The 27,789-nt window shown below is 40.3% G+C and overlaps 1 protein-coding gene across 2 annotated transcripts; it reads left to right on the top strand.

Moving 5' to 3' along the window:
• The first annotated feature begins 205 nt into the window (after positions 1-205).
• Positions 206-24,059, top strand: SERTM1 (serine rich and transmembrane domain containing 1). Of its 2 annotated transcripts, none has more exons than XM_032150463.2 (2): positions 206-345; positions 21,295-24,059. In XM_032150463.2, exon 2 carries the CDS (start codon positions 21,471-21,473, stop codon positions 21,792-21,794), a length of 324 nt encoding a protein of 107 aa, XP_032006354.1. In that variant the 5' UTR covers positions 206-345; positions 21,295-21,470; the 3' UTR covers positions 21,795-24,059. The 2 variants fall into 2 exon arrangements, with proteins under 2 accessions (XP_032006354.1, XP_032006355.1); XM_032150464.2 differs by lacking the exon at positions 206-345 and adding an exon at positions 2,115-2,158.
• Positions 24,060-27,789: the final 3,730 nt, after the last annotated feature.

Below are 27,789 nucleotides of genomic sequence, written 5' to 3'. Positions count from 1 at the left end.
TTCCAACGGTGGCGCAAGCTCCTCCCTCGCCCGAGCTGGGCGCCGTCCTAGAGCCAAGCGCCCGCTAGAGCCGAGACTAGGGGGCGGCGAGGAGTGGGACCCGCTCGCGGCCATTGGTTGTGCGGCCAGGAGGGGCGGAGGGACGACGCGCGGGCTGTGCGGAGCCGGCAGCCCCGGTCCACTCCCGCTGCGCCCGCTCTCCGCCGTGTGCCCAGACTGCGCGCCGCGCGGCTGCGCCCAACATTCCCGAGGACGGCTTCGCGGGCGCGGATCGTCCAGACGGGAGCACCGCCCCACCGCGAGCGCAGGAGACCTGCTGGGGAAGTCGCGTGTCCTGACCTGCAGGTCAGTGAGGGAGACTTGCAGGGTCCCGAGCTCTAGGGGTGAACTTGCCCTACGCGGAGGGCGCCCCACTCCTTGCCTGGGGCGGCCTCGGGTCCTGGAGGCGAGCCGCCTCCCAGACTCTCGCCGAGATCTGGGCTCCCGGAGATCTGGCTCCTTTCTGAGAAACACCCCCAAATCTATCCCTTTTGAGGTGTCCTTACTGTCCCGAGAAGCAATCGCAGCCCGGCTCTCCGAGTCTCGGGGTGACTCCACGGGCTGCAGGAGGAGCCGCGAGGGGCCCTGAGCGCAATGTCCTTGGCCCCGGGATGACCTGTCTCGGTCCCAGACACTGGGAACCGGGAAGGTCTACCCTCGCTCTGCAAGGTGGATTCCTCCATGCAAGTGTAGACAGTTCTACACTTTGCAGACTGTGTGTCTAGGTGCATTCTGTTTGTTTTTGCCTTTGTGGTGTGTGGAGGGTCATTCTTGGGTTTGTTTTGCTCCTGTCTGATTTTCTAGGGTCATTTGCGTTCCTTCTCGGGAACGGGGACTCGCCATGCGCACACTGACAGCTGGCTTTGCACCTTAAGGCGCTGGAGAGTCTTTTCGCCCGTCTTCGGGTGGCCCTAAATCCGGGGAAGTTTTATGTGGCGCTGAACACTTGCGTTTCCCAGGGGTGTTTTCCCTAGCTCCCGGAAACCCAGTAGGTAACTGCGCCAGCGACCCTTCCCCTTTTCCCGGGTCTGATGAGACACTGGAATCCTGCCTTTCCCTGTCGAGGTGTGCGAATGATGGGCAAATTGCTTCAGTTCTGATTTAGGAAAGGGATATGTAATGTGCCCTCCTCCAGGGAGCAGAGGGATTCATTCACAGAAATATCTTGTTGAGGACCAGGATTGGGGCTATGCCTGCCCACTTTCCTGCACCAGATGCCCGGGCTCCATCGGACTAGGGTTTGATCTCAGACTCTAGAGACGGGGTCTGTTTGTTAATGTCCTTCATTTCCTCTCCCTGTTAATTTTTCTTCGGAAAATGTTCAGCTAAAGTATGTACTTCAGTGGTTCTTTGTGGTAAATGATGGGCTGCTATGGCTAGAGGACGTCTCAAAGCCATCGCATTTGGTACAGTCTGCACTACAGGTGCAAAGGGCGGGGAAACTGACAGCGTTACTGTCCTGGGGCGGACCCGCGGGACTACTCCCTAAGACGTTTCTCCTAGGTGCCTTCTCCTAGGTGCTTCCAGGATTCGTTGTTCAGACAACAGCCTAACAGGAAAAGAGGCACAAGTGACAGTCTTTTCTTAAAGGGTTTGTCTTTTAATGCAGTCTTGCGGAGCCCCATGCACCCTCTGAAAAAAACAATATTTAATTTGCTGAATTATACAACTAGCCTGGGTGTCTCGGCTTATTTGTGATCATGCCCATAGAGCTTCTTAAATATCTTTTTGTAACTAAATTCTCTTCATTTTACTAAGTAGAGTAGTGTCTTTTCCCCCGCCACCACCACACTCAGAACAGCGTTTTTAGTTGATCTGTAAAGCAAATTGCCTTTTAGAGGGCTTGTGAGTGAGGCTGCCTGGTTTCAGAGCCTCCCTCAGCCCATGCCCTAGTCACCTTTAAATGCTGGACATCGTAGGGCCGCCGACGCATCTGTCAACCTCAGAAGTAATCTGGAAATATTGAGATCCAGCACGTGGGTGGGATATTCCATTTTTGTGTTTTGGCTTTGAGGGGCTTATTATTTTTGATTCCTCTATATAAGGCAAAGTGCTTTGAAGAGCTGAACGCACACATTTATTGTTCTCATTAAAGAAACCGAAAGAAACCTGTTGTAAGGTAAGATTGAGTCCATTCTCCCTTGCTATTAGTTCGTTCAGTTCAACAGATTTTACTAGATGTCTACGATGTGGACAAGCACATCAGGGGTTAAGAGATAAACAACTGTGTGATTGCATGTGGCATCAAATCCATGAGAGAGTTTATTTGCAGGTTTCCTGGGTTTCTTTTTCTTTTTTCTTGTTCTTTTTTAGTGAGGGCAGATGAAGAATGACAGAGCTGATTTGTAAGAATGACCAACCATACTAACCTTTAAGCAAACTTGGAGTTATACATTCATTATAAAAAAGAAAGTCTAACTCATAACAGGCAAAATTCTGAGTCAGCCTCTATGCTAGATCAAGTCTGAGCTCATTTGATGATCGTTCTTCTCTGGCTTACTCTTCTCCCTATACTTATATTACAACATTTTGGGGGGGTCCTTTTTTGTTTAAAGTTTGTGCGGTTTGTACGAGCATTTTTATACTTAATTAGTTATAATGAAGAAGGGAAAAAAAAATTATGGCTGAATTTTTGTGTTTTGTTCATCTGAGTTTTTAAAGTAGTGATTTAAGAATCTGAAAAAATACATTTCTTAATGGTCCTGGATGCCAGGCACTGTGTAGGTCCCACTTGCCTGGCTCCTGGTACCCATAAGCCATTCAGTAAATATTTGTTAAATGAAACTAAAAGCCAAAAAGTAGTGCTGCAGAAGAATGTTGTTTTCTTCAAGTATCTACTTGTGGAGCCTATTACATTATATTAGTACATTAATACAAAGTATTATAGGCCTAATTTTTATAGATTTCATTATTGTTTATAATGAGAGCTAAAAATAATAATAATAAAGCCTTTAAATTAGTTAATGGAATAGGGAACCCAACAAGGAAGAAGTTCAAGCTTTAAGCCCACGAGTTGGCAGGATTCCTTTTAGCCAACATATGTGCCTAGAGGATTCAAGCCAGAGGCTTAGATGAAGAAGCCCTTGGCATGCGTATGTGGCCCAACCTTTGATTTAGAATTCAGGAAGCCCATCTGTGCATTCACTGGACATTTCAGGAGCCGGGCAACAGTCTACTGGGCCAAATTCTGTGGTCTCTTCTGTTCTGACTCTGATTTGTGGCAGATATATCCCAAGGATACAGCGTCTTCATGCTCAGTCTCATGACATAAAATGCGTCCTTCGAGAGTTCCTTATGGATATAGGAAATAGTCATTATTTAGCCTTTACTAAGTTTGGAAATTTTTTTGGAAAAAAAAAGATAAAGATGTCTGAGCTGTCAAACAGCCGTACACACTTTAACATATCTCTAAGCATGAAGTAGCGTCATCCAGCCAAAACAGTGCCATATGACAAACCTCCACATTTCCTTCAGAAATGGGGTATGTCACTAATATTTTCTGAGTTCCTAACTTTTAAATTCCCACCTATTAAGCTATATTAAGACAGGAAATTAGTCAGTCTAGGTCTACAATTTGTACTTTGATTCTTGATGTTGATATTGTTCATAGTGCAAGGGTCTGGAAAATGTAAGCCTCTGATAATTGTTAAAAGCGTCACTTAAGAAGGTAACAGACCTGAATCCAACTTCTGATGGGAAGCAGAAGGATAGGTGGCTATAAGAATCAGTTTCAAATTAAGAGAGACTGGAAGATGACTGAAACCACAGTTAAAACACTAACTAACTTCATTCAGGGAACATTCAACATATAGATTCACTTCCCATGGGAGGCCAATATAGCAGCTTTCCTGGTTAACTTGCTAGGGTAGTCTGGTGCTGATTAGAAGTACCTGGTAATCTATCAACTGTTGCCGGTTAAACTGCCTTGGTCCTTATTCACCTTCAATTTGCTTGTGACCGGGATTATATCAGAGGGATATACTGTTCTCATCTCTTAAGTAGAACATTGACAACATCCTGTAAAATGCAATGCTACCTCCAAGTACATTTAAGCCCTATTAGGAAGATTGACTTTCTGGCATCAGCCTGAAAGTCAAACTTTGAAAAAAAATGGTAGAAATGAACATTTCAAAGGTTTGTGTTAAGTATAGACAGTACAGAAAAAGAGGGGAGAAGAAGGAGGGGGAAGAGAAAACACAAGTCCTGGGCTTAAAAACCAGCAGTATTTTCATGGCATATGACATAATCAAATTTTATTTCTATTTCTTAATGAAAACACCTTTATTATTTTTTCTGATGTTAATACGCATTCTTTTTGTCAAAATATAGATAGAGAAATGCACAAAATAGAATGTTAACATGCCCCCATAATACTACCCTCTAACAAAAACATATGTTAACAGCTCGGTATATAACCTCTTGTTTTGTGTTGTTGTTTTTGCATCTAAAATATATGTGTGGTAAATAGTAGTAGCAGTAGTAGTTGTTTTACAAAAATGGAATCATAATATACACTATTCTGAAGGTTACTTTCTTGACTTAGTCATAGATGTTCAGCATCTTTTCATGTTAGAAAATATGGTCCTTTTTCACAGGGAGGGGAACAACACACACTGGGGCCTGTTGGGGTAGGGTGGTGGGAGGGAGCATCAGGGAAAATTAGCTAATGCATGCTGGGCTTAATACCTAGGTGGTGGGATGATAGGTGAAACAAACCACCATGGCACATGTTTACTTATGTAACAAACCTACACATCATGCACATGTATCCTGGAACTTAAAATAAAATTTAAATATATATATATATATATATACACACACACACACACATATATATCTGTGTATATATATATACATATACACATACATATATGTGTATATATACATATATATATATATATACAGTCCTTTTTAATATAAAAGGATCAAGAGACTCCACTGTGTGACTCTTCCGTCATTTATTTAACTAATCTTTGACTCATGGACATTTTAGTAGCTTCAATGTTTAGCTACAGAATGCATCTTTGTGCATGTACTTTTAAACTTGTCTGATTTTTTTCTCCATTGGATAAATTCTTAAAATGTATCATTTACACTGTTATCCTATAATGCTACCTAGTTTGTTTGAAAAGGGAAGCATTCAAATAGTTCATACAACAAGCAGTAGACCTTCCTCACTGTGACCCATTCTTCCCTATGCCTGGCACATAATACTCTTTTCCTTAAAAAAATTTTTATTAGCAGTTAACATTCATATAGAAAAGTACACAGATCATAAAGACATATCATAAGATATCATAAAGACATAATTTATGTGTTCAATTTGACACACACATATAAATGGTACCAGGCCCCAAAAAAAAAATTTACCAATGCATGTTGAGCATCCCTAATCCAAAAATCCAAAGTCTGAAATGTCCCAAAATCTAAAGTTTTTGAGCATTGGCATGATGCCACAGTGCACAGTACTCTTTTCATCAAAAGGCAGCATGGCAGGCTGAGACTGAAAGCCTGCTGTTTGTTGTTGAACAGCTGATACAAGTATTCTTGAGATGCAACTGTACTGCTTAGTCAATTTTTTGTTTGTTTGTTTTGTTTTGTTTTTGTTTGTTTTTTGTTTTTGAGATGGAGTCTTGCTCTGTCACCCAGGCTGGACAGTGCAGTGGCGCGACCTCGGCTCACTGCAACACCTGTCTCCTGGGTTCAAGCGATTCTCCTGTCTCAGCCTCCTGAGTAGCTGGGATCACAGGTGCCTGCCACCACACCTGGCTAATTTTTGTATTTTTAGTAGAGACGGGGTTTCACCATGCTGGCCAGGCTGGTCTTGAACTCCTGACTTCAAGTGGTCCACACGCCTAGGCCTCCCAAAGTGCTGGGATTACAGGTGTGACCCACCACGCCTGACCTGCTTAGTTACCCTTGAACACATTTTTTTTCTGTGTATTAATGATGTCATATCTTTTAGTGTTAAGTATTTATGTGTGAATAAGTGTAAGAAAATAATTGCTATGAGTAGCGTATAAATTCAGTCAGGAATTATGGTGATACCAAATAACCACAAATTGTACACATGGGTGGCTAAGATAGTGACACTTTTGCTTTCTGATGGTTCAACGCACACAACTTTGTTTCATGCAAAAAAATATTAAACATATTGTATAAAATTACCTTCAGCCTATGCATGTAAGGTGTATATGAAACATAAATGAATTTTGTGTTTAGACTTGGGTCCCATCCCCAAGATATCTCATGTATATTCAAATATTCCAAAATCCAAAAAAAATTCAAACTCAGAAACACTACTCTTTTTGATACTGGACTACTGGTCCAGAGCATTTTGGATAAGGGATACTCAATCTCTACCCTCTGCCATTCTCAAGGCAAACCTGTCATTCTAACAACTACTCATGGGAAAGTCCTTGGTGAGCTTGGATGCTAGTCTCAGACCTTCGGAAAGACTCCTTGCCAACAAAATGGGTCTAGTTCAATGGAATGAGTTTCCAAGATCTCTGTTCAAGTGTCGTCTTATTATCCCTGTTGGTTTTTGTTTTACATTTTTCCACTGAACTCTCTGCTTGGCACATATTTTGATTCATATGATGAAAAACCTCTGGATTAAAACAAATTAACTTCTTTTTTGTCTGCCTTCCTCTTGTTAGCCACTCGGCTCAGCTCTGAGTATAGAGTGGATTTAGGGTTGGAAAGGGGTGCTGGGCCCTCAATTTGTGGTCTCTTTCACTAGCTGGAGTTCCTACTTCATATCCTTTTTCAAAAACAAGTGACATATAAACAATGACCTTCAAACTTCACTTAAATTTTGGGGGCGTCATTTTCCTGATTGCTAAAGACTTGTAGCTCTCTGATTCTATGAAAATTTTTTTCTTTTGTTGTTGTTGCTGCTTGTGTGGTTTTTAGTTTTCGATGGTTTTTCTTTGTTGTTGCTGTTGTTGTTTTGTTTGTTTGTTTGTTTCTGGTTTTGAGATGGAGTCTTGCTCTGTTGACAGGCTGGAGCGCGGTGGTGTGATCTCTGCTCACTACATCTCTGCCTCCCGGGTTCAAGCGATTCTCCTGTTTTTTAATAGGGGAAAGTGAAGATTGAGAGGGACTATAAGGGAAAACAAAAGAATAAATCAGGTACCTAGTACCTGATACATATTTGCAGTTAGTTGTACGATGAATGAAAAAAGAGAATATTTGCTTCTCTTGTGCTCATCTGTTTTCATTCCTCTTATTATTTTCCTAAGAAGCTGAGGTTTTTGGATTAGTTCCCTGGCATACTGCTGGTAAGGAGATTGCTGCTCACATCACCATGGCTATGATCTGCGTCAAGTACTACTTGAAGCACAGTCCATGCACCAGCGCCCATTTGAATTATTACTTATTCGTCATGAGATACAGAACTCGTGCCAGAATATAAATCAAATAAGGCACTAGGCATACTTTTTAGTTTAGCTATTTCCTTTCTTTCTTTTTCTTCTTTTGTAGCAAGACTTTCTTGATGAAGGAAGCACTGTATTTGTTGCAGGTTCCTCATCTCACAGGGACCTGTAACCAGCATGTCACTGAGGGAGCCAGGTGGCTGCTTTGAGTAGCCCAGATCTCCAAAGCAGCACTTTGTAGTCAAATTGAAAATTTTATAAAAATGTAAATATTTTCTTTTTCTGTGCCGATTTGCTATTGAATTTTTTGAGCTGTTTTTGTTTCATTTTGGTTTGGTTTAGCATTGAGATGGAGTAACTAACAATCCTATGGTATGTGATATTCCTGAATGTAGTGAATTACAATAAGCTTCCCCTACAATGATCATGAAGTATTTTCCTTGACCCTTTTTATTTCCACAGATGAGCACAGTGTCATAGGTTGTGATGATAAAGGACTTGTAATTGTCAAAAGATGGAATTATCATGGAGTTTAACTTAAGAAATTCTTTTAAAAATGCATTCTGGTTCATATTCAGCCAGAGCTTCATCGTCTCACTATGGTAAACTCTCTTGATTTTTATTGTGCCCTTCAGAATACATTTGTTACAACCCTCCAGCTTGTTCACAAGAATGTATTTCAGTATTTCCAACACACTCTTCCATCCTTTCCTCAATTATCCTGGTGAACAGTTGACCAAATAAAATCTTAGCTTTCTTACACATCGTTGAAAGACACAATTGGTTGATTTTTAAAAGTATGGGCAGAGTTTGCCCTGGAACCAGAAACTATTAATTTTATTGCCATGACTGAAACACTTCTAAAATTTAGAGAGGGTTCATCATCATTATTCTTTACTGTTGATGCTTACACCCTTTGAGTAATCTTTATGATTTTATACAAGATCATTTATTCATTTGTTAAATAAGTATTCTTTTGCCTGTAAAGACAGAATAAACATGAGCTATCTCTCCAAGAAGCTTCAAGTTTCTTTATTCCCTTATTCTTTCATTCATGCAGCCATCTAACAAATGCTGATTGATCATCTTTATGCCACATTCTGTACTAGTCTGTGGGTATAAGATAAGTGAATTGTTATTTCTTTATTCTAGGACTTCCCAGTTTGTTAAAGCAGATAGGTAAATAAATATAGTATAATATAAGTATAATAAAATGTGAGAAATGCTAGTGTAGAAAGGTACAGAAAGTATGCTGAGAGTGCAGAGGAGGGAGCCAGAAATTTGCACAGAGAAAATAGGTAGGGATTTCTATTAGGTGAATAATAAGCAGATGAGACAGAGGATGGATGGCTTGATAGAGACCTGCAGTGAACAAATTGGATTTGGGTTCAAGTTAGGGAGAGGATATGTACACATATAAGGATTAAACATAAGTATTTTTTTAACTGGGGAATTGAAAACAGCATGTTATGCCTGGAACACGAATCTTAGGTACAATGGTAAAAACAAGACTGGAAAAGTAGCCTGTGGCCAGATCGTAAGGGACAGACCATATAAGAGAAGTCTTAGATTTCTCACTGTAGTTGGCAACTATACAAATTATAGATGCATTAGACTCATGCACATAATGATAATATTCTACCCTTTCCTGTACATCGTTAAGAAATATTTGTTCAATGTATGATTGAATGCAACAAATACTAGTTTTTCTTTTTCTTCTTTCTTTCTTTTCTTTCTTTCTTTCCTTTCTCTCTTCCTTCCTTCCTTCCTTCCTTCCTTCCTTCCTTCCTTCCTTCCTTCCTCCCTCCCTCCCTCCCTCCCTCCCTCCCTCTCTCTCTCTCTCTCTTTCTTTCTTTCTTTCTTTCCTTCCTTCCTTCTTTTGATGGATTCTCACACTGTTGCCCGGCCTGGAGTGCAATGGCGTGATCTCCGCTCATTGCAACCTCCGCCTCCTGGGTTCAAGTGATTCTCCTGCCTCAGCCTCCCAAGTAGCTAGTTTTTCTTAACCAAAAGCAATACCACTGACCCTTGTACAATGAGTTGTTTTTTCCACTGGGAGTCATGAGTTAGTCTTAATATACTTATGGCCTCTCACTTGTTCCCATTTGAAACCATTTGGCCTGTTTAAGTGACAGCTGGTCAGGATTATCCTTATACAGTAGGAGCTCATCATATTTGAGCTTGTTAAGGAACATGTCTTTGGCACTACCAGTAGCTAAATCTCATGCCCTTAAACCTAAAGCTTCTATGAAATTAAAGCTAACCAAAACAGCCTTTAAAACCTTCTTTCTCACCAGTGCCAAAAGAGAGTTTTAATATATTACATACACAATTCATACAACTCTCAGTTATTCATAATTTGACTTATTTATGGTCAAATTCTTACAGACCCATAATAAACTCTGCCATCAAAATATAGTGAGACCTTATGTTAGTTAGTAGAAGGAGAATGATGCTACAGTAACAAATAAGCCCCAAATCTCAGTGGCTTAAAACAACAAAAGTTTATTAATGTTGACATAAGTGTCACTGGGGCCAGCAAGGGGTGAAGATACTCACTGTGGTCACTCAAGGATGCAGACTGATAGACATTGGCAGTTACTTACACCATTACACAATAATTGCAGCAGAGGGAAGGGGTACGGCAAATCTCACACTAGGTCTTACATTTTCTATCCAGAAGGGACATGTCACCTTTCACACATTTCATTGGTCAAAATAAGTCATACAGTCACCCTAAATTCAGAGGGGGTGGGAACATGAAATCCTATGACAGGCCTATGAGAAAGGACATCAGAAACATTTCGTGAACAGCACTAGTGACTACAAGTCTCAAATACATTCCTCCTCAACCCACAGCCTCCCCAGAGAGAAGGAATGGAATGAACATACAGTTTGGAGACGGAGAGATGTAGATTTGAATTCCAGCCCTGCCTCTAAGTGGTTGGGTGAACTTGGACAAGTCTTTAAATTCTCTGAGCTTGCGGGGCTCAGTGGCTTACGCCTGTAATCCCAGCACTTTGGGAGGCTGAGGCAGGCATATTTCCTGAGCTCAGGAGTTTGAGACCACCCTGGGCAACATGGTGAAACCCCGTCTCTACTAAAATACAAAAATTAGTCGGACATGGTGGTGGGTGCCTCTACTCCCAGATACTGAGAAGGCTGAGGCATGAGAATCGCTTGAACCCAGGAGGCAGACGTTGCGGTGAGCTGAGATGGCACCACTGCACTCCAGCCTGGGCGACAGAGCAAGACTCTGTCAAAAAAAAAAAATTCTCTGAGCTTTAATTTTCTCATTTGCTAAAAAAGATGATGGGAGATAATACTAACTGACTTAATGAGTTGTGGCGATTAAAGAAAACACACATACATATACAGACACACATCCAAAATTGGTACATGCTTTTATTTGATAAATACTAGCAGCCATCATTTATGTTACCCTTGTTCTTTTTTCTCAAACTGATTTGTCTGCACATTCTTTCTCCTCCACAAGCATCCTGGGTTTGCCTTCCTCTGCCAGTCATGCTCTGAAGACAGACTGCTACTCCTCAATGACTTGGGGATGCCCTCACTACCTCTTTCCTCTCTCCTGTACCTCCCGTCACTCTTCTGCCATGATGTGTCCCTGCATCCCAGCTCACACCATTGAAACAAAAAAGAACTGATACTAGATGTAAGAATAGTGAATAATGGGTGAAAGTGTAGGCTATTTCTACAAGTGAATTAAAAATGCAGAGCTCACAGCCTCTAAAAGTAAGGTGAAGAGCTCAGCCTTGATAAAGGACAGTCAAAGTCAGTTAAATCTTGTATTAAAGATTATCCATAATTTCCTTGAGTGAAAACATATTTACTTATATTTTTAAAAGAATGTGTAACTATTTTCTATAGGTCACTACTTTGGCAGTCTGTTTTCCACAAATAATTCCTAATTATTTTTCAGTTTCACCTTCTTACATTTTCAAGTTGAAATACGCTCTGGGAGAATTTGAGCCTACACTCGTCTATTGCTTTCATATTGTCTTTGACAGGCTCTGGTGTTGAATTGTTATCTAAAATGACAACAGGCTGCTGAAGACTTGATTTCCACCCACACTTGATAGCCTGCCATATCATTTTGTTCCATGTTATGAGGAACATGTAGACATTTTCTTTATTAACCAGACTTTTGAGTTCGCTGTGCCGCCTGTGAGAAAAAGAGAGAGCATTGGCAGGCTCGGCCGCTGTGTTCACACTGAGGATTAGCAGGACCACGGGAAACCCACAGGGGAAGGTGCTTTCCTGATGAAGGACACAACGTCCTCTTTCTGTTTTCTGCCTTCCCAGGTGTCCTTGGAAATCCAGGTAGATGAGTAATTTCACAGCCATGAGAGAGCACTTAGTCTCCTTGTATAGATCGTGTTTCATGTAACCTCTGCCTAATATCAGATTCATCTGGCACTGACAATTTCAGGTCCCTACCTGTATCCTCAGTCATATGATTGGTGATGACTGGGGAAAAGCACTATTCATATCAATGTTTCCTATTTTTTAAAATTGCAGCTGCATTTTGCCATGACTAGCTTCAATTTCTGAACTGTTCATTGGCCCCTATGACAAAAGACTCTGCCCTGGACTCTAAGTGAGTTCATGGGATCAAGTTTAGACTCTTGCTACACTAGAGAACTCACCCAAACCAAGGTGATTAAGGAGGTGGTTGCTACTTATAAGAGTTGTAAGGAGTGTGAGCTTTTTTCTTTGTGGAACTTGCTATTTGTAGCCTCTTTCACTTAGCTGCCCAAGTGAAGTCTCTACTTCTGTTTAGTTTATCTGCTGCTTCTGTTTCCTGAAGTCCCTACTTTGAACCTGGAACACGTTGGCTATTGTGGGTTCTCCCTGATCTTCTCACAGATCACTTACTCATTGGTCCTCATTAGAAAACTGCTAGTCCCAAGCTTTGACTGGGTATTTAAACTGCAGGAGAGATATCCTTGGCTGCCTCTGAAGATGACTGATGATGTAAGATGCACATAACAGGATTACTTGCTCCTGGAGGCCCAGATGAGATTCAGTCCAGTGGGTGGTGGCAGGAGTAGAGTTGTGAATAAGGCTTACTAGTGAGTCACCATTCTTGGTCTTCAGGCAGCCTCTCCCACCACCATAGGCACAGTTTCCTGGTCATATTCAGCTCCCTCTAGTTCATCCTCTGATGCTTCACTGCAAGTGTTTGTGGCTTACTGGGCATCATGAGCTGATGGTAGCAGCAAGTAGCTGAGCTTTTCTAATGCCCACAGAAGAATCTGGCTTCTATTATTGTATTTCCTTAGAAGCTTCTAACATTTTGGCTGACTTAGCGCGTATTTTTCGAAGCATATTTTCTTGAGTTCCTTGGGACAAATTATTTTCTTCCTCAACTTGTATGTTAAAAATTTCTAAAACTGTTGAAAAGTTGCAAGAATAATAACAATAAATACCTATATACCTGTCAACTAGATTAACCAGTTGTTAACATTTTGACACATTTGTTTTATGTATGTATGTATGTATATGCGTATGTGTGTGTACTTTTTTTGCTGTTTTGGCTGAACCACTTGAGGGTTAGTTGCTGATAATATGAAGCTTTATGGCTAGATACTTTAATAGGCATTTCCTAAGAGCAAGAACATTCTCCTATGCTACAACTAGGAAATTTAATATTGGTATAATTATCTAATGTACAGTCTATATTCAAATTTCCCCAGTGGTCCTAATAATGTGCTTTATAACAAAGCTGGTTTTTTTTAATTGATCCAAGATCCACCAAGGATCTTACATTGAGGATTCTTGTGAGGGAAGAAATCTTGAAGTCTGAATCCTACTTTTTTTTCTCTGAGTATTCAGCTGACTACTAAACAATATAATATGGCCAAAACTGGATATATCCAAAACTTAGCCTGCCTAAGCTGCCAATTAATAGGCATTATTCTTTTTAAATAGCCATTTTACTGTTGAAAGCATTATCATACTTTGACTGTCAGCCATAGAGGACTGGAAGAATGAGATAATTTATTTGGCAAAATTCATATGTATATGTTATGCCAAACACTTGGCTAATATCTGGATGAGATGGGCAATTTACAGACTATGTAATCAACTAGGGTTCTATCTGTAGTTGTGTTATGAGAAACAATGGTTCATTAATTCAAGGAAATGTGAATTAAAAATGTCATTAAGTGAAAGACTCTGTTAGTTTGAATTCCTATTGGGAAATGCAAGACACATAACATTTATGCATATTTGTGATGTTCTAATCCATTTTTAGGGAATAGGATATTATATAAAGCACCCTAGTTTAAACAAATACATGACTACCATTGTCAATAGAGATAGATATAAATAGTGACCTGTGTAATTATTTTGCTAATGCTGAAATTTTTTTTCAGACAAGTGGATCCAAAATCTACCAATGATCTTGCATTACATTAAGGGGAAAAGTATCTCCTTAATGGGGAAGCTTTACTTTTTTTTTTTTCAAATTGTGCCTATACACGTGATCTTATGGATAGATAATGGTTGTTATTCCTTGTTGTATTCTTATATGCAAAAATAGAGAACTTGATACATTGGTTAGTTTACATTGCTCTCTTTCTATGCATCAAGCCTCAACTATCAAGATATTTTAAGTGGCAAAGAAGTTTGGGGTCTATGTTATAGAGTGAATAAAATATTTACTGCATATCCATTCTTATAAATTAAAAATACACACACACACACACAACAACAACAACAACACCACCACCAACAATAAGACATTTACAGGAACAGAGACCAACAAAAAGGTTCTCATTAAACTTGTTAGCCTGGATGCCTGTGACAGATGGAATTTCAAGTTCTTCCCTGCTCTCTTAGGACAGTTTTAGAGGCCCACAAAGGCCCCTGAGGCCTGAGAATACCTAGTAGTTTACATGCAAAGGATTAAAAAAAAAAAAAAAAAAGCTCTGGCTGACTCATTCCAGGGATTTGTGACAATCACAAATTTATTTTACAAGCACAAAATCTTTCCAAATATCACTCTCTATATAGAGACTGTTATGAACATTTTCTGATTGGACAAAAATATATATATTGATACAAATTATTTTACTATAGAGACAAAATGAGACACAAAAGAAAAGGAATAAGCACCATTCCATTGTCCTAGCATGGCATGGTTTTATGAGAGTTCTATTTTATTTCATGTATTTTTTTTTTTTAGACAGGGTCTCACTCTGTTACCCTGGCTGGAATGCAGTGGCACAATCATGGCTCACTGTAGCCTTGACCTCCCAGGCTCAAGCAATGCTCCCACCTCAGCCTCCAAGTAACTGGGACTACAGGCACATGCTATCATGCCTGCATAATTTTTGTATTTTTTGTAGAGATAGGTTTTCTTCATGTTGCCCAGGCTGGTCTTGAACTCCTGGACTCAAGCGATCCTCCTGCCTCAGCCTCCCAAAGTGCTGGGATTACAGGCATAAGTCACCATGCCCAGCCCGAGAATTTTCTGAAAGGTTGTCTAGTTTTGCTAAAAATAAGCAAGACTTTTTACTTTACTAATGCCATGATTTAACCAATTTTAACTGCTCTGAGATTAAAAGATATTTTTCTTAATATACTTCTAAAATATTGGACATGATCGGAGCAGGATGGAGGGAAAGAATTGATCCCAAAAGCTCTCATTTAAAGTGCTGTAACATCTTGAAAAGCCAATCTTGTTTTTACCTTCTTTCTTCCCATTGATTCATTATGATCTTGCTTATGATCTTCAAGTCATTATTTCTCTGGCTGTTGGCTTTTTCTGTCAATCAAGTGTATAGCCAATGACCTTTTCTCCTGCTCTCTAAAAGTGGCTTTCATCATTCTGCTACTTCTTAACCAGTTCGTGTTTTCTTCAACCCGCAGGTTACTCCTTTTCTCGTTTTGATTTAGGCCAATTATGTTAGCCAAGATGGGTCCAGTCTTCCTGAAGTGCAGGAAGTCAACTCCTGGTCTTTTGTAAACATCATAAAAGAATCATGAAAATGCGATGCCTGGACCTGGTTTTGTACTTGACCGTTTTATCCAGAAAATTACCCATTTAGCTATATATTTTATTCTAAGAGAGTATCTTTTTAAATAGTTATTCTTGCTAAGGCAGTGATTTGGCTATAAAATCCTCCCATGGATATAAACATACTAGAAATTTTATTAAGAATAATAGTTACATCCGGGCGTGGTGGCTCATGACTGTGGCTCCCAGCAGTTTGGAAGGCCGAGATGGGCAGATCACCTGAGGTCAGGAGTTTGAGACTAGCCTGGCCAACAAGACGAAACCCCATCTCTTCCAAAATACAAAAATTAGCCGGGCATGGTGGCAGGTGCCTGTAATCCCCGCCTCTAGGGAGGCTGAGGCAGGAGCATCGCTTAAACCCGGGAGGCAGAGGTTGCAGTGAGCCGAGATCATGCCACTACACTCCAGCCTGGGAGACAGAGTGAGACTCTGTCTCAAAATAATAATAATAATAATAATAATAATAATAATAATAATTAGTTTTATTTCCTCCAGAAAAACAAAGCTAAATAAATGCAAGAGACTTATACCTATAATTACTTTTGAGACTGTATGAATGAGGTAGATGATCAAAACAGTTAAGTTCATATCCTTTTTTGAAAGATTCTCCTGTGGTTTTTTTTTTTAGCTTCCCTCAATCAACTCTGTTTTATATACCAAGAAAGATATATTATGAATATTCTGAGAATTATACCTTACGTAGATAACTAATTTTTAAAGAATTAGTGCAAAATAAGTTCTCTAAAGTGAAAATATTCTGAGTATAATTTATATTTATTTTTATTTTTGCTGAGGAAATATTTTACAGAGCCTAAGAATAATCCAGGTAGACAAAAACCATCACTAAGGGAGAGATGGAGAGACTGGGCTGAACCCAAAGCAACCTAATGGCCTGCCCTGGAATTGATTCTTAAAATAAGTCACTGATACCAAGCTATTAGTTTGTCATTTCTATAATTTTTATCCACCAAAGTACTATGAAAAAATTCTGAGTGTATTTTCTGATCGCTCATTTAGATTAAAAAGTAAATTAAAAAGACTGTTCATTTTTATCTTTTGTCTCACATCACCCAATGGACGATTCAAAATCTCCATCTCCCCACCTTTCTTCACATAACATGGCCCTCTAATTCAATGTTCTCAATGTGCGATAGCAGATAGATGCAGTTTATTTCCTTAAGGTGGCTTTGGTTTTTATCATGCCAATTGAAGGACTCATAATGAGAGTTCACACAAAACTCTACTCTCCCAAAGCATTGTACTGATAAGTAAAGGCGGTTCTCAAATAGGCAACTCTATGGATGGCTGAGTCAGCTTTGAGTAAGGGTAGCACGTAAGATAATAAACTTTATTTCTATTACTGCAAGGCCCAGGGGTAAATGTTTGCCTTTGAAAGCAAGTGAAGATTTACATTTAGAGAAGGGTGGTGGGAAGTGTGTATTGCCAGCAGTAATCTTCTCTCAGCTAGCATGACCTAAAAGGCCACTAAGGAGAGAGAAAGCATTAAAAGAGAAGATAATCATGCAAAGGGTAAAGGAATGGCTGCAAGGTCTTATATAAAACATGCATTTGCTAAGTAGAATGAAAAACAGCTTTGCTCAGATGTGATAAGTTCCCTTCTGGATTCTGGAAATATTCGTTTTTAGGTGTTCTACAGAGGAAAAGATCTAATACATCATCTAAAACCATTAATTCCATTCGGCTATCAAATCTTCCTTTTGTGTACTGGGAAAAGCATTTTATTACGTTGTGTTAATACTTTATGGCCACTTTCCTCATGGTTTTGAGAGGATCACCTTTTGGAGTATGACAGCAGAACCTGATAATGATGGAACATTGATATGGCATCTAACAGCCAGGCCACTCTTTAAATATAAAGAGTGAACAAAGCAGCTTGTCCCAGTTTTCCACAACAACAACAAAAACCTTTCAAATAGTCGTTATTCACATAGAAATGTATTCGAATAACGGTCATGAAATTTAAAATTGCTGTGCCATATTTGAGGCTGACTGGTAGCCTGAGTTTTACAAACCATTGTGTCGTAGAAGTCAAGGATGTGGCGCAGGCTGTGCCCATGCGCTGACTGCCATGGGTCCTGCAATGCTTATGTGAGAGCACTCAGGGATGAGAGCTGGTCAACTCTTCTTCATTTATGGAGAATGAAGGTACGTGCTAGAGAGTATGTTTTTCTTCTTCCCAAACATTATAGTCCTCATAATCCTTCCGTGGGAAGGAAGTTCTTTAAAAGGGGTCCCCGGGCTGTGGTGCTAAATGACTTGGAACCAGAGACCCCAGGTGTGCGCTGTCTATGTTGTCATTCCATTTCCCACCCCACTGGGCACATGGTGAGAGACTGCACATCCCTCCTTCCTCATTTCACTAGGGGCCTGCTTTTTTGTAGATTTCTTTCCAGCCCAGGCTTTTATTCCAAGAGACAAAGGGAAAGCTGGTTGACCATGAGCTAAAACATTTCCACAGGTCTTCATTTATAATGTTGTGATCCAACTGTCTCATTTTCCTTTCTCAAAAATCACCTTCTGAGGACAGTGATTCTGAGCGGAAAAAAAGCATCAAAATCCCCGTATGGCTTTAGGTGTCACCTGAATTGAGAGTCTGCTGGCGCTGCCCCGAGACAGGTCAAGGCTATGCATTTAAGATGAAGTCTCTTTCTTCTTTTCCTCAAACCTTATCTGTTTGGGAGCAACAGCCCAAGAAGCATCATCTTGAAACACACTCATTTGATTTCATTTCCGCAGTGCAACCTCCAGCCTCATTCCACACTGTCACAATGCCTCAACACATACAGGCTGGGTCACCCTGAGCATTATACAGCTACTGTTAAATAAAACCAGAGAGAAAGAAGATATTCCAGTTTCAAACTTCAATAAGGAAATGAGAATTAACATCCAAATTAAAATTCTTTCTAACAATGCACACACTCTGTTGTTTCAGAGTATGAAATGAAATTTGTGTAGCTGTGATTTTAAATTAAGAAGTACCCTGGAAATGGTATTAAATCAATGATATTTGGGGGGAATACTTAAGGAAGAAGATATTTAGTTGTGAAATGTCAAATAAGGACACAAGGTTTCATTTCCTTGTTTTCTCCTATTCTTCCAAGGCCACTTAAAAGATCAGATGCTTTGACCAAACCTTCTGAGCCTCATTTCCTATAAACTCTCTTGTCAACAGTTGAGGCTCATGGTGGGGTTTTGGTCTGAAAGAAGGCAATCTTCAGGAAGTAAAAACCTACTCTTAGAATATTTACCCTGTAAAATTATATTAACAAGAGGTCTGGTAGCCAGCTGTGAGCTTTACCAACTGAATTGCTGATACCAGAGTGACATTGCCTGTGCCTCCAGCCCCACCCCTGGAAAATGATACAGACTTGGGTAGCAGAGAAGGTAGCTTTAGAAAAATCAGCCAACTTCAGCTGCACCTGTCAAAACTCTAGGACTAAGAGAGACCTTGAAATTTCCTCTAGACTTTCTAGGAGGCACTATCTATCTACTGGTACTTTACTTGGGATGGCCTTTTATGATTTTCTAAGTGTGATTATGGAAAATGTTATCACATCTTAACTCAAGACCTCCTGGAAAAATAGGAAAGGTAGGCATCACTGTTGTGCAAATGAGAAAAATAAAAGATCGGGACTAAACTGTGGGCTTGCCCAAAGTAAGTGGCAGATAGGAACTAATTATCCAAAGCATAACTTTTCTCTTCCTACCACAGTTGAGAAAACAAAGAGCACAGTTCAGGCATGGATTCTAGTCACTTCTCTGTCACTGTCTAGCTATGTACCCTGAGTAAATTGTGATGTCTTTGCATGTCAGTTTTCTCATCTCCAAAATGGGAATAATTCCTCCTTTACCTGCCCTGCAAAGTAGTCATGAGGAACACACAAGATGCATAGTCTTTGCCTTATCTGCCCATGCAGAAAAGAAATTACGTTTACATTTGATCCTTCCTACCAAAACATTAGAGAAACGGAGACCAGATGTTATAGGGGGTGAGGGTGGGGAGAAGCCAAAAGCCCTTGCTTGTCTTCTAATTAGACATGTGACTTTTGTCAAATCAATTAGCTTCTTTATTTCTCTGTTTCCTCTGCTACACTTAGGAGGTTGTACTTGAACATTTTAAATAGTTTTTCCCATCCAATCTGTGAGGCTTCTATCCTAGTTTTCTTTTCTATGCTACCTCTACTACTCTTTGCTATATTCCCCAAAGATGAACGGCTGGAACATTTATGTGCTGTAAAAAAGCTAGGTATTGCCAAAACAGTGTAACACATTTGCAGTCCCACTGCGATTCTTCTTCTTCTTCTTTTTTTTTTTTTTTTTCTTAAGGTTGGTTAGGAACCTGTAGCAGCCTAATGGAATTAAAATCACCAGACAATGCAAAATGAGGAGTATGAGTCAAATTATTTTAGGAACTACTAAGACACCATCCCTAGCCTACTCAAGAACTCACTAGGACTCATTAGACTGCCTGTCTCCCAACAGGGACAGCCCTCTCTGAAGTGTCCCCACCTTAACAAGGATCATTAGTGCTGTTCAGCTCCGCCACAGTGGCAAATGTCAACCCCTCCAAGAATCAGCTGCTTAATTAGATTTGGAGAACAGAAGGAAAAGGCAAGTTCTCCAGGGAAAATGCAGGGCAGAGTTTAGGAAGAGAAAGCTAGAGGCAGAGTGAATGTTTTCCTGTTAGTTTTGCACCACAGTGGAAGCAAGATTTAGAAATGTATAGCAAAATTATCTAGAGCCATACAGAGCTAGGAAGAGCATCTTTTCTGGACTAGAAGAAAGACTTATCTATCAGGAGGGATCCTCTTGTCTCACAGCCTGAACACAGTGAAGAGCTTTTCTTTGCACCTGGCTAAGAAGAAATGGTCCCCCCTCCACACCCCTTAAAACACAATACCCTACACCCACCCATCCACCAAGTCCCATTATCTCCCACCACACACTAAAGTCATTTTTTTCTCCAATGCTTTACAGTTCAGCATACCTCCATGTCTATTATGTTGGTCCATGCATAACACCATGGGAAGATGAAGCAGGTGTTGGACCATTTTACAGATAAGAAAAGTGATGCTCAGAAAACGTAGGTAATTTGCCCAGTTTCCCAAAGACAATGGAGAACTCAGGCCTCAAACCTAAGTCTCTTGACAGCCAACCTGATACTCTCTCTACCATTCAGAGAGAATCTAACCTTTGTTCTTCTAAACAAATCTAAAGTTTTTAAATTAAATGCCTAAAGCATGTAAAACAAAGTACCTAGGTACATTTAAGGAAAAGAGTTACATAGAAATGGCACCTGATTTCAAGGAGATAGAATTTTCGTAAACAAATCAGCATCTACAAACATTCGATAAAAAGCACACTCACATGTGCAGTGATTTTCCAAAGTGTGCTAGAGGGATTTACTGGTCAGGAATTATGCTAATGAGCTGGTGAATGTATGGAATTAATTTTCTGGGGGAGGTTTGGAACTAACTTTCTGTGTTCTCATCTCAGAGTGTATACTTGGAGCATCTATTGAAATCACAGCAGATGGAGCACATCATAAATGTATTTTCCCTTTTATTTTATCTTCAGCTCCTTGTAGAAACATAGCACCTAGGGTACTGTAGACAGAAAATAAAAGTTCATTTTTATATCATCATTTGTAATATAAAGACATAAACATGACTGATTCCTAGGGGAGTTATATCATCTTGTTTCCTCCATACTGAGTTTTCTAATTAATCCTTACTGAAATAAAACCTAAAAATGAAATTTAAATGTGATTTTTCTGAAGAATACACTGAGTTGCTTTTTTTTTTTCAGTCTCAATGCACACCTGATACCTGCTGCCTCTGAGAAACAAGAAGTTTTGTTGTGCTGATTTAACAGCCTGTGAATTCTGCAAACACGATCGTGAAAAAATGCCAATCTGTCCTGTGTAAGCCCTGTGTGAAGTTTTGACTTCAATCTACCATATCACTCCTTCACCCTCCATAAAGATGTCTGAACCTGACACTTCCTCAGGATTTTCGGGAAGTGTGGAGAATGGAACTTTTCTTGAACTGTTTCCCACATCCCTGTCCACGTCAGTGGACCCATCCTCAGGCCACCTGTCAAACGTCTATATCTATGTGTCCATATTCCTCAGCCTTTTAGCGTTTCTGCTTCTGCTTTTAATCATTGCCCTCCAGAGGCTCAAAAATATCATCTCCTCCAGTTCCTCCTACCCAGAGTATCCAAGCGACGCTGGAAGTTCTTTCACAAATTTGGAAGTCTGCAGCATTTCCTCTCAGAGGTCCACTTTTTCAAACCTTTCATCCTGAGGAAAATGGAAGAGTCCTTGAGTGTGGCAGCAGTTTTGACATCCCCCTATGGAAGTGTCGCGTGAAGCATTGCCTCATGAAAAAAATGACCCTTTCGGTGTAGACCTGCTTCTCCTTCTCGTTTTTCTCTGATTTCTTTTCTGTTCATGATGCTTTTCATTTGGGGATGGAGACACCGATGTTGGTGGAAATGTGTGCAAACCCCAAGGTGCAGAATTTCACACAAATGGCTTGATGAATCTAGACTGGGCTTCTTCGGGTAGGTCAGTTCATTCCACTTTGTTGGGCGCCGTGGACTCATCTGAGGTGGCCCCTCCGTGGATGCTGGACATGGACTCTTGCACTTCGTTTCTTTTACAAAACCGTGAAATCAACTGAGCCTGCAGAAACTGCAAAATCAAGTCTGACCTACGCAGAAGTTATTTTCCATATTTAAAAGATAAAGTGGAGACACCAAATTTAAAAAGGAAGAGTCAATTTAGATTTAATGTATAACATTTCTAAAACTGAGGGTAAACATATGCTAAATATTTTCTTTAACTTCAGTTTAACAAGTGAAAATCACACTTATTGATGAATGTAAGTCATTTGGAAAAGTTTTGGAAGAGTTTACATTTTAATAGCAAGACAAACATGTATTATGATGGAGCTTGTAATGTATTTCTGCCTCCTGGAGTTTTATTTTGTTTTTCTGCTTATGTTTTAGTCATAATGCCCCAAAGTTGTGGAATTTTTGTGATTAATTGCTGTTACTAGTACTAAGAGAAGCACCAGAAGAGATGCCAAGAAGTTTTTATATGGATAATTTCCGTCAGTGAGAATTAAGCATATGGAAAATATTCATTTAGTTGTATTTTATACAGTAATAACTCTTAGCTGTCGTGTAAGTTCCTTAATTCAGTTTCATAGTCTTTATAATTTTAGTGCAGAATTATATTAAGCCTCCAAGATGTCTGATATTTGTTCACGCACATTAGGTTGCCAAACTTAGAAACTAAATTGCAAATATATGTGTTATTATATACTCCACGAATGTTGCGTCTCTGATCATTAGTTTTTGTATGTTAACATAATACTCTACATTAGGATTTCAGGATGTGAGTTTGTATTAAAAATTGTAGGCACTCAAGTTGTGTAGCTGCTAGGAGCTTTAGGGATCCTAGGAGTTGCCGTGCTGCAGGCAGCAGAGTATGTCTGAACTCGGCAGGCGGTTGGCAGGGGCTGTCTGTGAAATTAGGCACACATGTGAGCTCAGACATGGAATGTGGAGGAACTCAAGCTGCCCCTAAAAACAAAACAATCAACTTGCAGCTCCTTAAGAGTAAGAATTTTAATTTAATTTTGAAAATAAATGGCCCACAGGGTAAACACTGAACTTACTCAACCTGCAGGAGGCCACTGCATCAACATGACACGGTCTTCCCATGGCAACCGAATCATTCCTTGTTCAAAACATTTAATCATCTTAAGCAGTGGGGCTTCAGCACACCCTTTGGTTAGATTGTGCAGTCAGCACTCTCCAGTGATTAGAATCGGGGAAAGAATCCACTATTTGTGCAGGGTTTATCTTTATCATTCTAAAATGCTGAGTGAGTAGAGGTCTGGGAATGACAATCAGGAGTCTGCTTCTTCTTTTAATTTATAAGCCTCACTTAAATCAGACCACATTTAGCTACTTACATATCAAAAACGTCCCCAAACACCATAAGACCAGCACAGAGTTGCTGCCCTAAAATGTATAATTAGTGAAAAATTTACCTCTGCTTCCATTTAAAGCATGGCAGTGGGTTGGGTGTCATTATGTAGTATAAAAACTGGACTAGATAAACTGCTATTTTAGAGCATTATTAGCATTCTCTGAATATATGTATATATACTCACATACGCCCAATTAAAAGTCATGTGAAAGCTACACAGGATTACAGAGGCATCTATATTATCACTTTTGCTCTTTGACTAATCCTATGCTGTTTTGGTTGTAGAGAGAAAAAAGGACATGGGTGAAGTGATTTTTTTTTTTAAATAAAAGGACAAATTTGCCACACAACAGAACAATCTGAGTATGATCTGTCCTCAGGGTATCTTTATATCCTTTCCTTGTGAAAGAGATATAAAGACTTCTGACAGCAAAACTACTTTAAAAATCAAATCAAATCAAATCCACAAGCACACTCCCATTCTGCCCCTGCTGCAGTGGTTCTTGCTCTCAACGTTTAGTAGAGAAATTAAGAGCCACATTCAAAGATGGAAAATAAGATTTGTCATTAGAAGCTTTCCAAGGTAACAGATTGTACAACTTGAGATGAATTACGTTGTTCAAGAAGTTCAGAAAGGTTGGAAGATGGGTTTATAAATAAAGAAGTGGAGTCCATTGAAAGCCTGGTTCTTTGATTTTTTTTTTCATTGAGGTGATTTATGATCTCTTCTAGAGAAGAAGCTTTTCCTACGAGTTTTAAGCATACACCACACACACACACACACAGATGTATAGACATACATTTACATATAAATACATCACTCCTTTTCTGTGCATTCTGTCTGAAGCAGGGTCAGTAATGTGTGACCCAAATGTCAGCCTCTCCCAGGCCCTGCAAGGGCCACCTCCTTCTGGGACAGTGAGTCCCACATTTCCCAGATGAAAAGAATGATCTGGATGCTTTGACAATATAGAGGATCCCACGCCACACCCCAGACCTTCAGGAGTGGAGCCAGGGCATTTCTGGATATTTTTAACAAGGACTTCAGGTGATGCTGATGATCAGCACGGAAACTGGCAGAGGAAGGATCACATATATTGTGCTTATGTATTTGCAGAAGACAGAGGTCTTACCTCTTGGCCAATGCCCTTGTAACTGCAGTTGCTCCAAGCCGAGCATCCCCCGCACAGCTCAAAACCCCCACTGGGACCTACTTTCCTGCTGAACCCAGCCACCGTCCTCCTCGATGGAAAGCTGCTGGTATTGTAATAAACTTGGTGGAAGAGGGAAGTGCAAGAAGTCACATCTCTTTCTTGTCCTGTCTCTTAATTCCCCACAGGATGATATGCACATAACAGACTAGGTTAGAGGACTGGGGGTAGCTGACATGATTTATAAGATGAGAGAAAATATTTTACATTGAGTACTAAGTAAGACTCTTCCCACAGTCCAAAGGAAAACAACAGCATAGCTAGGAAAACATTATCTAGGAGAAGCACCAGTTTCTAAACTTGCTCCCCTGTCTTGAAGTCAGCCTCCCATCTGTCTGAGAGAGGCTGCCACTTCAATCTAATGCCAGGTCCCACTCTCCGACTCTCTGTTAGAAAGTCCCCTGGGATACGTTCCTATCAGTCCAACACCCTGTACCTAAGACTTCAGAGAGCCGAGTTATTCAAGAGAGAATACTCCCAGGCTGTGTGTGGATAGGTGTGGTATGGATGGAGTCCTGGAAGGAGGTCTGTAGCAGAGGAGTTCACGGTAGGCTCTGGATCTCCCAGGACCAGCTCTCTGCAGTATCTCTCCATCAGTGAGAGGACAACTGTGCTTCTCTTGCTTCCTGCTTATCCAGCCAGCCCAAGCATGCATCTGTGTGCACGAACACACATACACATACACACAGAAACTCAGACACACGCTCTCCTTCACCCACACATACACCATCCAAGAACAAACAATAAACCCCAGTGTTCAAAGACAGCACCTCAGTTTTCAAAGTCCGCTTACTTCAATTTCACCCTGCCTTCAGTGATGAGCCAAGCACAGTAACTCCCTCTCACTCTTCCTTCTCCTTCAAAACCATGCCTAAACATCTACCACTTAGTAAGAAACATTTCCTACTAATACTGCTTTTCACAGCAACAGAGCCCACTAGCCCCTGTAGTCACTTCTGACTATGCAGAGACCTCATCAAACCATTGCAAGTATAGCGTTTCTGTATGTTGGATTGAGTCCACTCTGGATTAGGGTGTTTGCCACCCTGGACACTGTAATAAGACATTATTATCAGTGGGAATTTATTAAATAAATGAATATAAGTGGTGTTTGGTTTTCTGTTCCTGTGTTAGTTTACTGAGGATAATGGCTTCCAGCAAAGGACACGATCTTGTTCCTTTTCATAGCTGCATAGTATTCCACTATATGTATATGTACCATGTTTTCTTTATCCAGTCTATTATTGATGGGCATTTGGGTTGATTCCTTACCTATGTAACAAACCTGCACATCCTGCACATGTACCTCAGAACTTAAAATAAGAATTAAAATTAAAATAATAAAATAAAATAAATGAATACATCCTTTGGCACTAGATAAAATAGACAGATATAGTTCCTGCCCTCATGGAGCCTATAATCTAGTAAGGAAGATACAAAAACAGATGAACAAACAATATGTATAATTGCAATTGCAATTAGCACTATGAAGAGAATAAAATTGTGAAATAATAAGCAACAAGGGAAACTCACCAGACATGGGTGGTCAGGGAGGGCCTTCCTGATGAGATCATAGTATTTGAAGGGTGTTGAGGAGAGTCTTCTCCACAAAGGGATAGCGTCTACAAAGGCCCTGTGGCAGAGAAGGGCTAGGCTTGTGAACAGAAAAGTCAGAGTACTGGGATCCAGAGCACAAGGCTGGAGAGGTGGGCAGGATAGGCTATGTAGGAACTGGTAGGTTCAAGTAGTAACTTGGATTTTATTCGGAGGGTGACAAGAATCCATTGAAGGATTTTAAACAGGTAAGTTATATAATTGAATTTTAGTTTCAGAAAGACAACTGCAGATGCTTTGTAGAAAATAAACCAGAGATGGACAAAAAGTCCTATTCAGATCCACCCTGGGTGGGGTATGGGAGTGGGTGGAGAGTTGTTCTCCCAGCTACAAATATCTGCTCATCTTCTAGCCATGGAAACGGCCTGAGCTGAGAATGAGTGTTGCCACACACACCCCCTCCCTCCTCCTCCCGTTTCTACCACGCGCTCACCTCCCTCTCTCCCTCTCCTAGTCTCTCTGTCTCTGTCTGTCTGTCTGTCTCTCTTTCCCTCATACACACACACACACACACACACCTTCTCAGATTCTTCTCTCCTCACCTAATGTGTCCCCATTTGGCCCTTGTTTAAAGTATTTCAATCATGTTTCAGTCCATGTAACTATTACTCCAGTACTTTTAACATGATATGTGACTAATATTGTAATGAAACTCTAATACTGCAGCAAAGTTGAAGCATTTAAAATTGTTGCTCCTTTTAAAATTCCATTCTCAAAACAGCTATTATTCTTGATGCACTATATGGCTCATTCCTATGATTCCAGGCTCTTGTGGAGAGTTAACATTTTTGGGTGTTTTCTCCTTGGTTATCTATCTGCCCTGTTTAGCTAACACTACGTGCCATAAGACACAGAATTTGGATTCAGACCAAGACCTAAATGTTAACTCTAAAACCTTAGGCAACCTTCTGAGACTCCAGATATTGGTAACTAGAAGAGAACAATAACCTTCTTACAATGTTGTGAGAATTAAGAAACGATATGTGTTAACAGTGGAGGGTGTCCAGGTTATTGGAGTCTTGAACGAAGAATTGGACAAAATGCACAAACAAAGCAAGGAAGAAATGGAGGGTTTTATTGTAAAGGAAAGTACACTCCACAGTGCGGGAGCAGGCCTGAGCATAGGGGCTCAAAGTCCCCATTATTTAGAATTTTGGGGAGTTTCACTATCCTCTAGAGGATTGGGGCACATGCCATATAAATGAAGAAGATGAAGTAAAGTTGCAAAGTCATTTACTTGGCCTATGCCCTATGGAGAGGATATTTCCTGTCATAGCTGAAGAGTGAATTGTCCTTATGTTTCCTGCCTCCAGACCCTATTTTCCTGCCTCATCCCCTCCCTGGGAGATGTGATCCCATAAATCTTTATGGAAGGCAGAGGGACCGATGATCTTTTTTGGTAACTGCTTCATGCTGGCTTGGGGCATAGTCCTTACCTATTGGGGATCACAGAACTCTCCCTGCTCTATCTAG

The sequence above is a fragment of the Hylobates moloch genome, unplaced genomic scaffold (genome assembly GCF_009828535.3).
Source record: "Hylobates moloch isolate HMO894 unplaced genomic scaffold, HMol_V3 SCAFFOLD_4, whole genome shotgun sequence".
Classification (NCBI taxonomy): Eukaryota; Metazoa; Chordata; class Mammalia; order Primates; family Hylobatidae; genus Hylobates; species Hylobates moloch.
Note: the sequence above shows the minus strand (reverse complement) of the source record. Positions and strands in the feature narration are given on the sequence as shown.

Coding starts and splice junctions, on each gene's coding strand:
- SERTM1 (XM_032150463.2), top strand. CDS start 21,471: ATGTCTGAACCTGACACTTCCTCAGGATTTTCGGGAAGTGTGGAGAAT.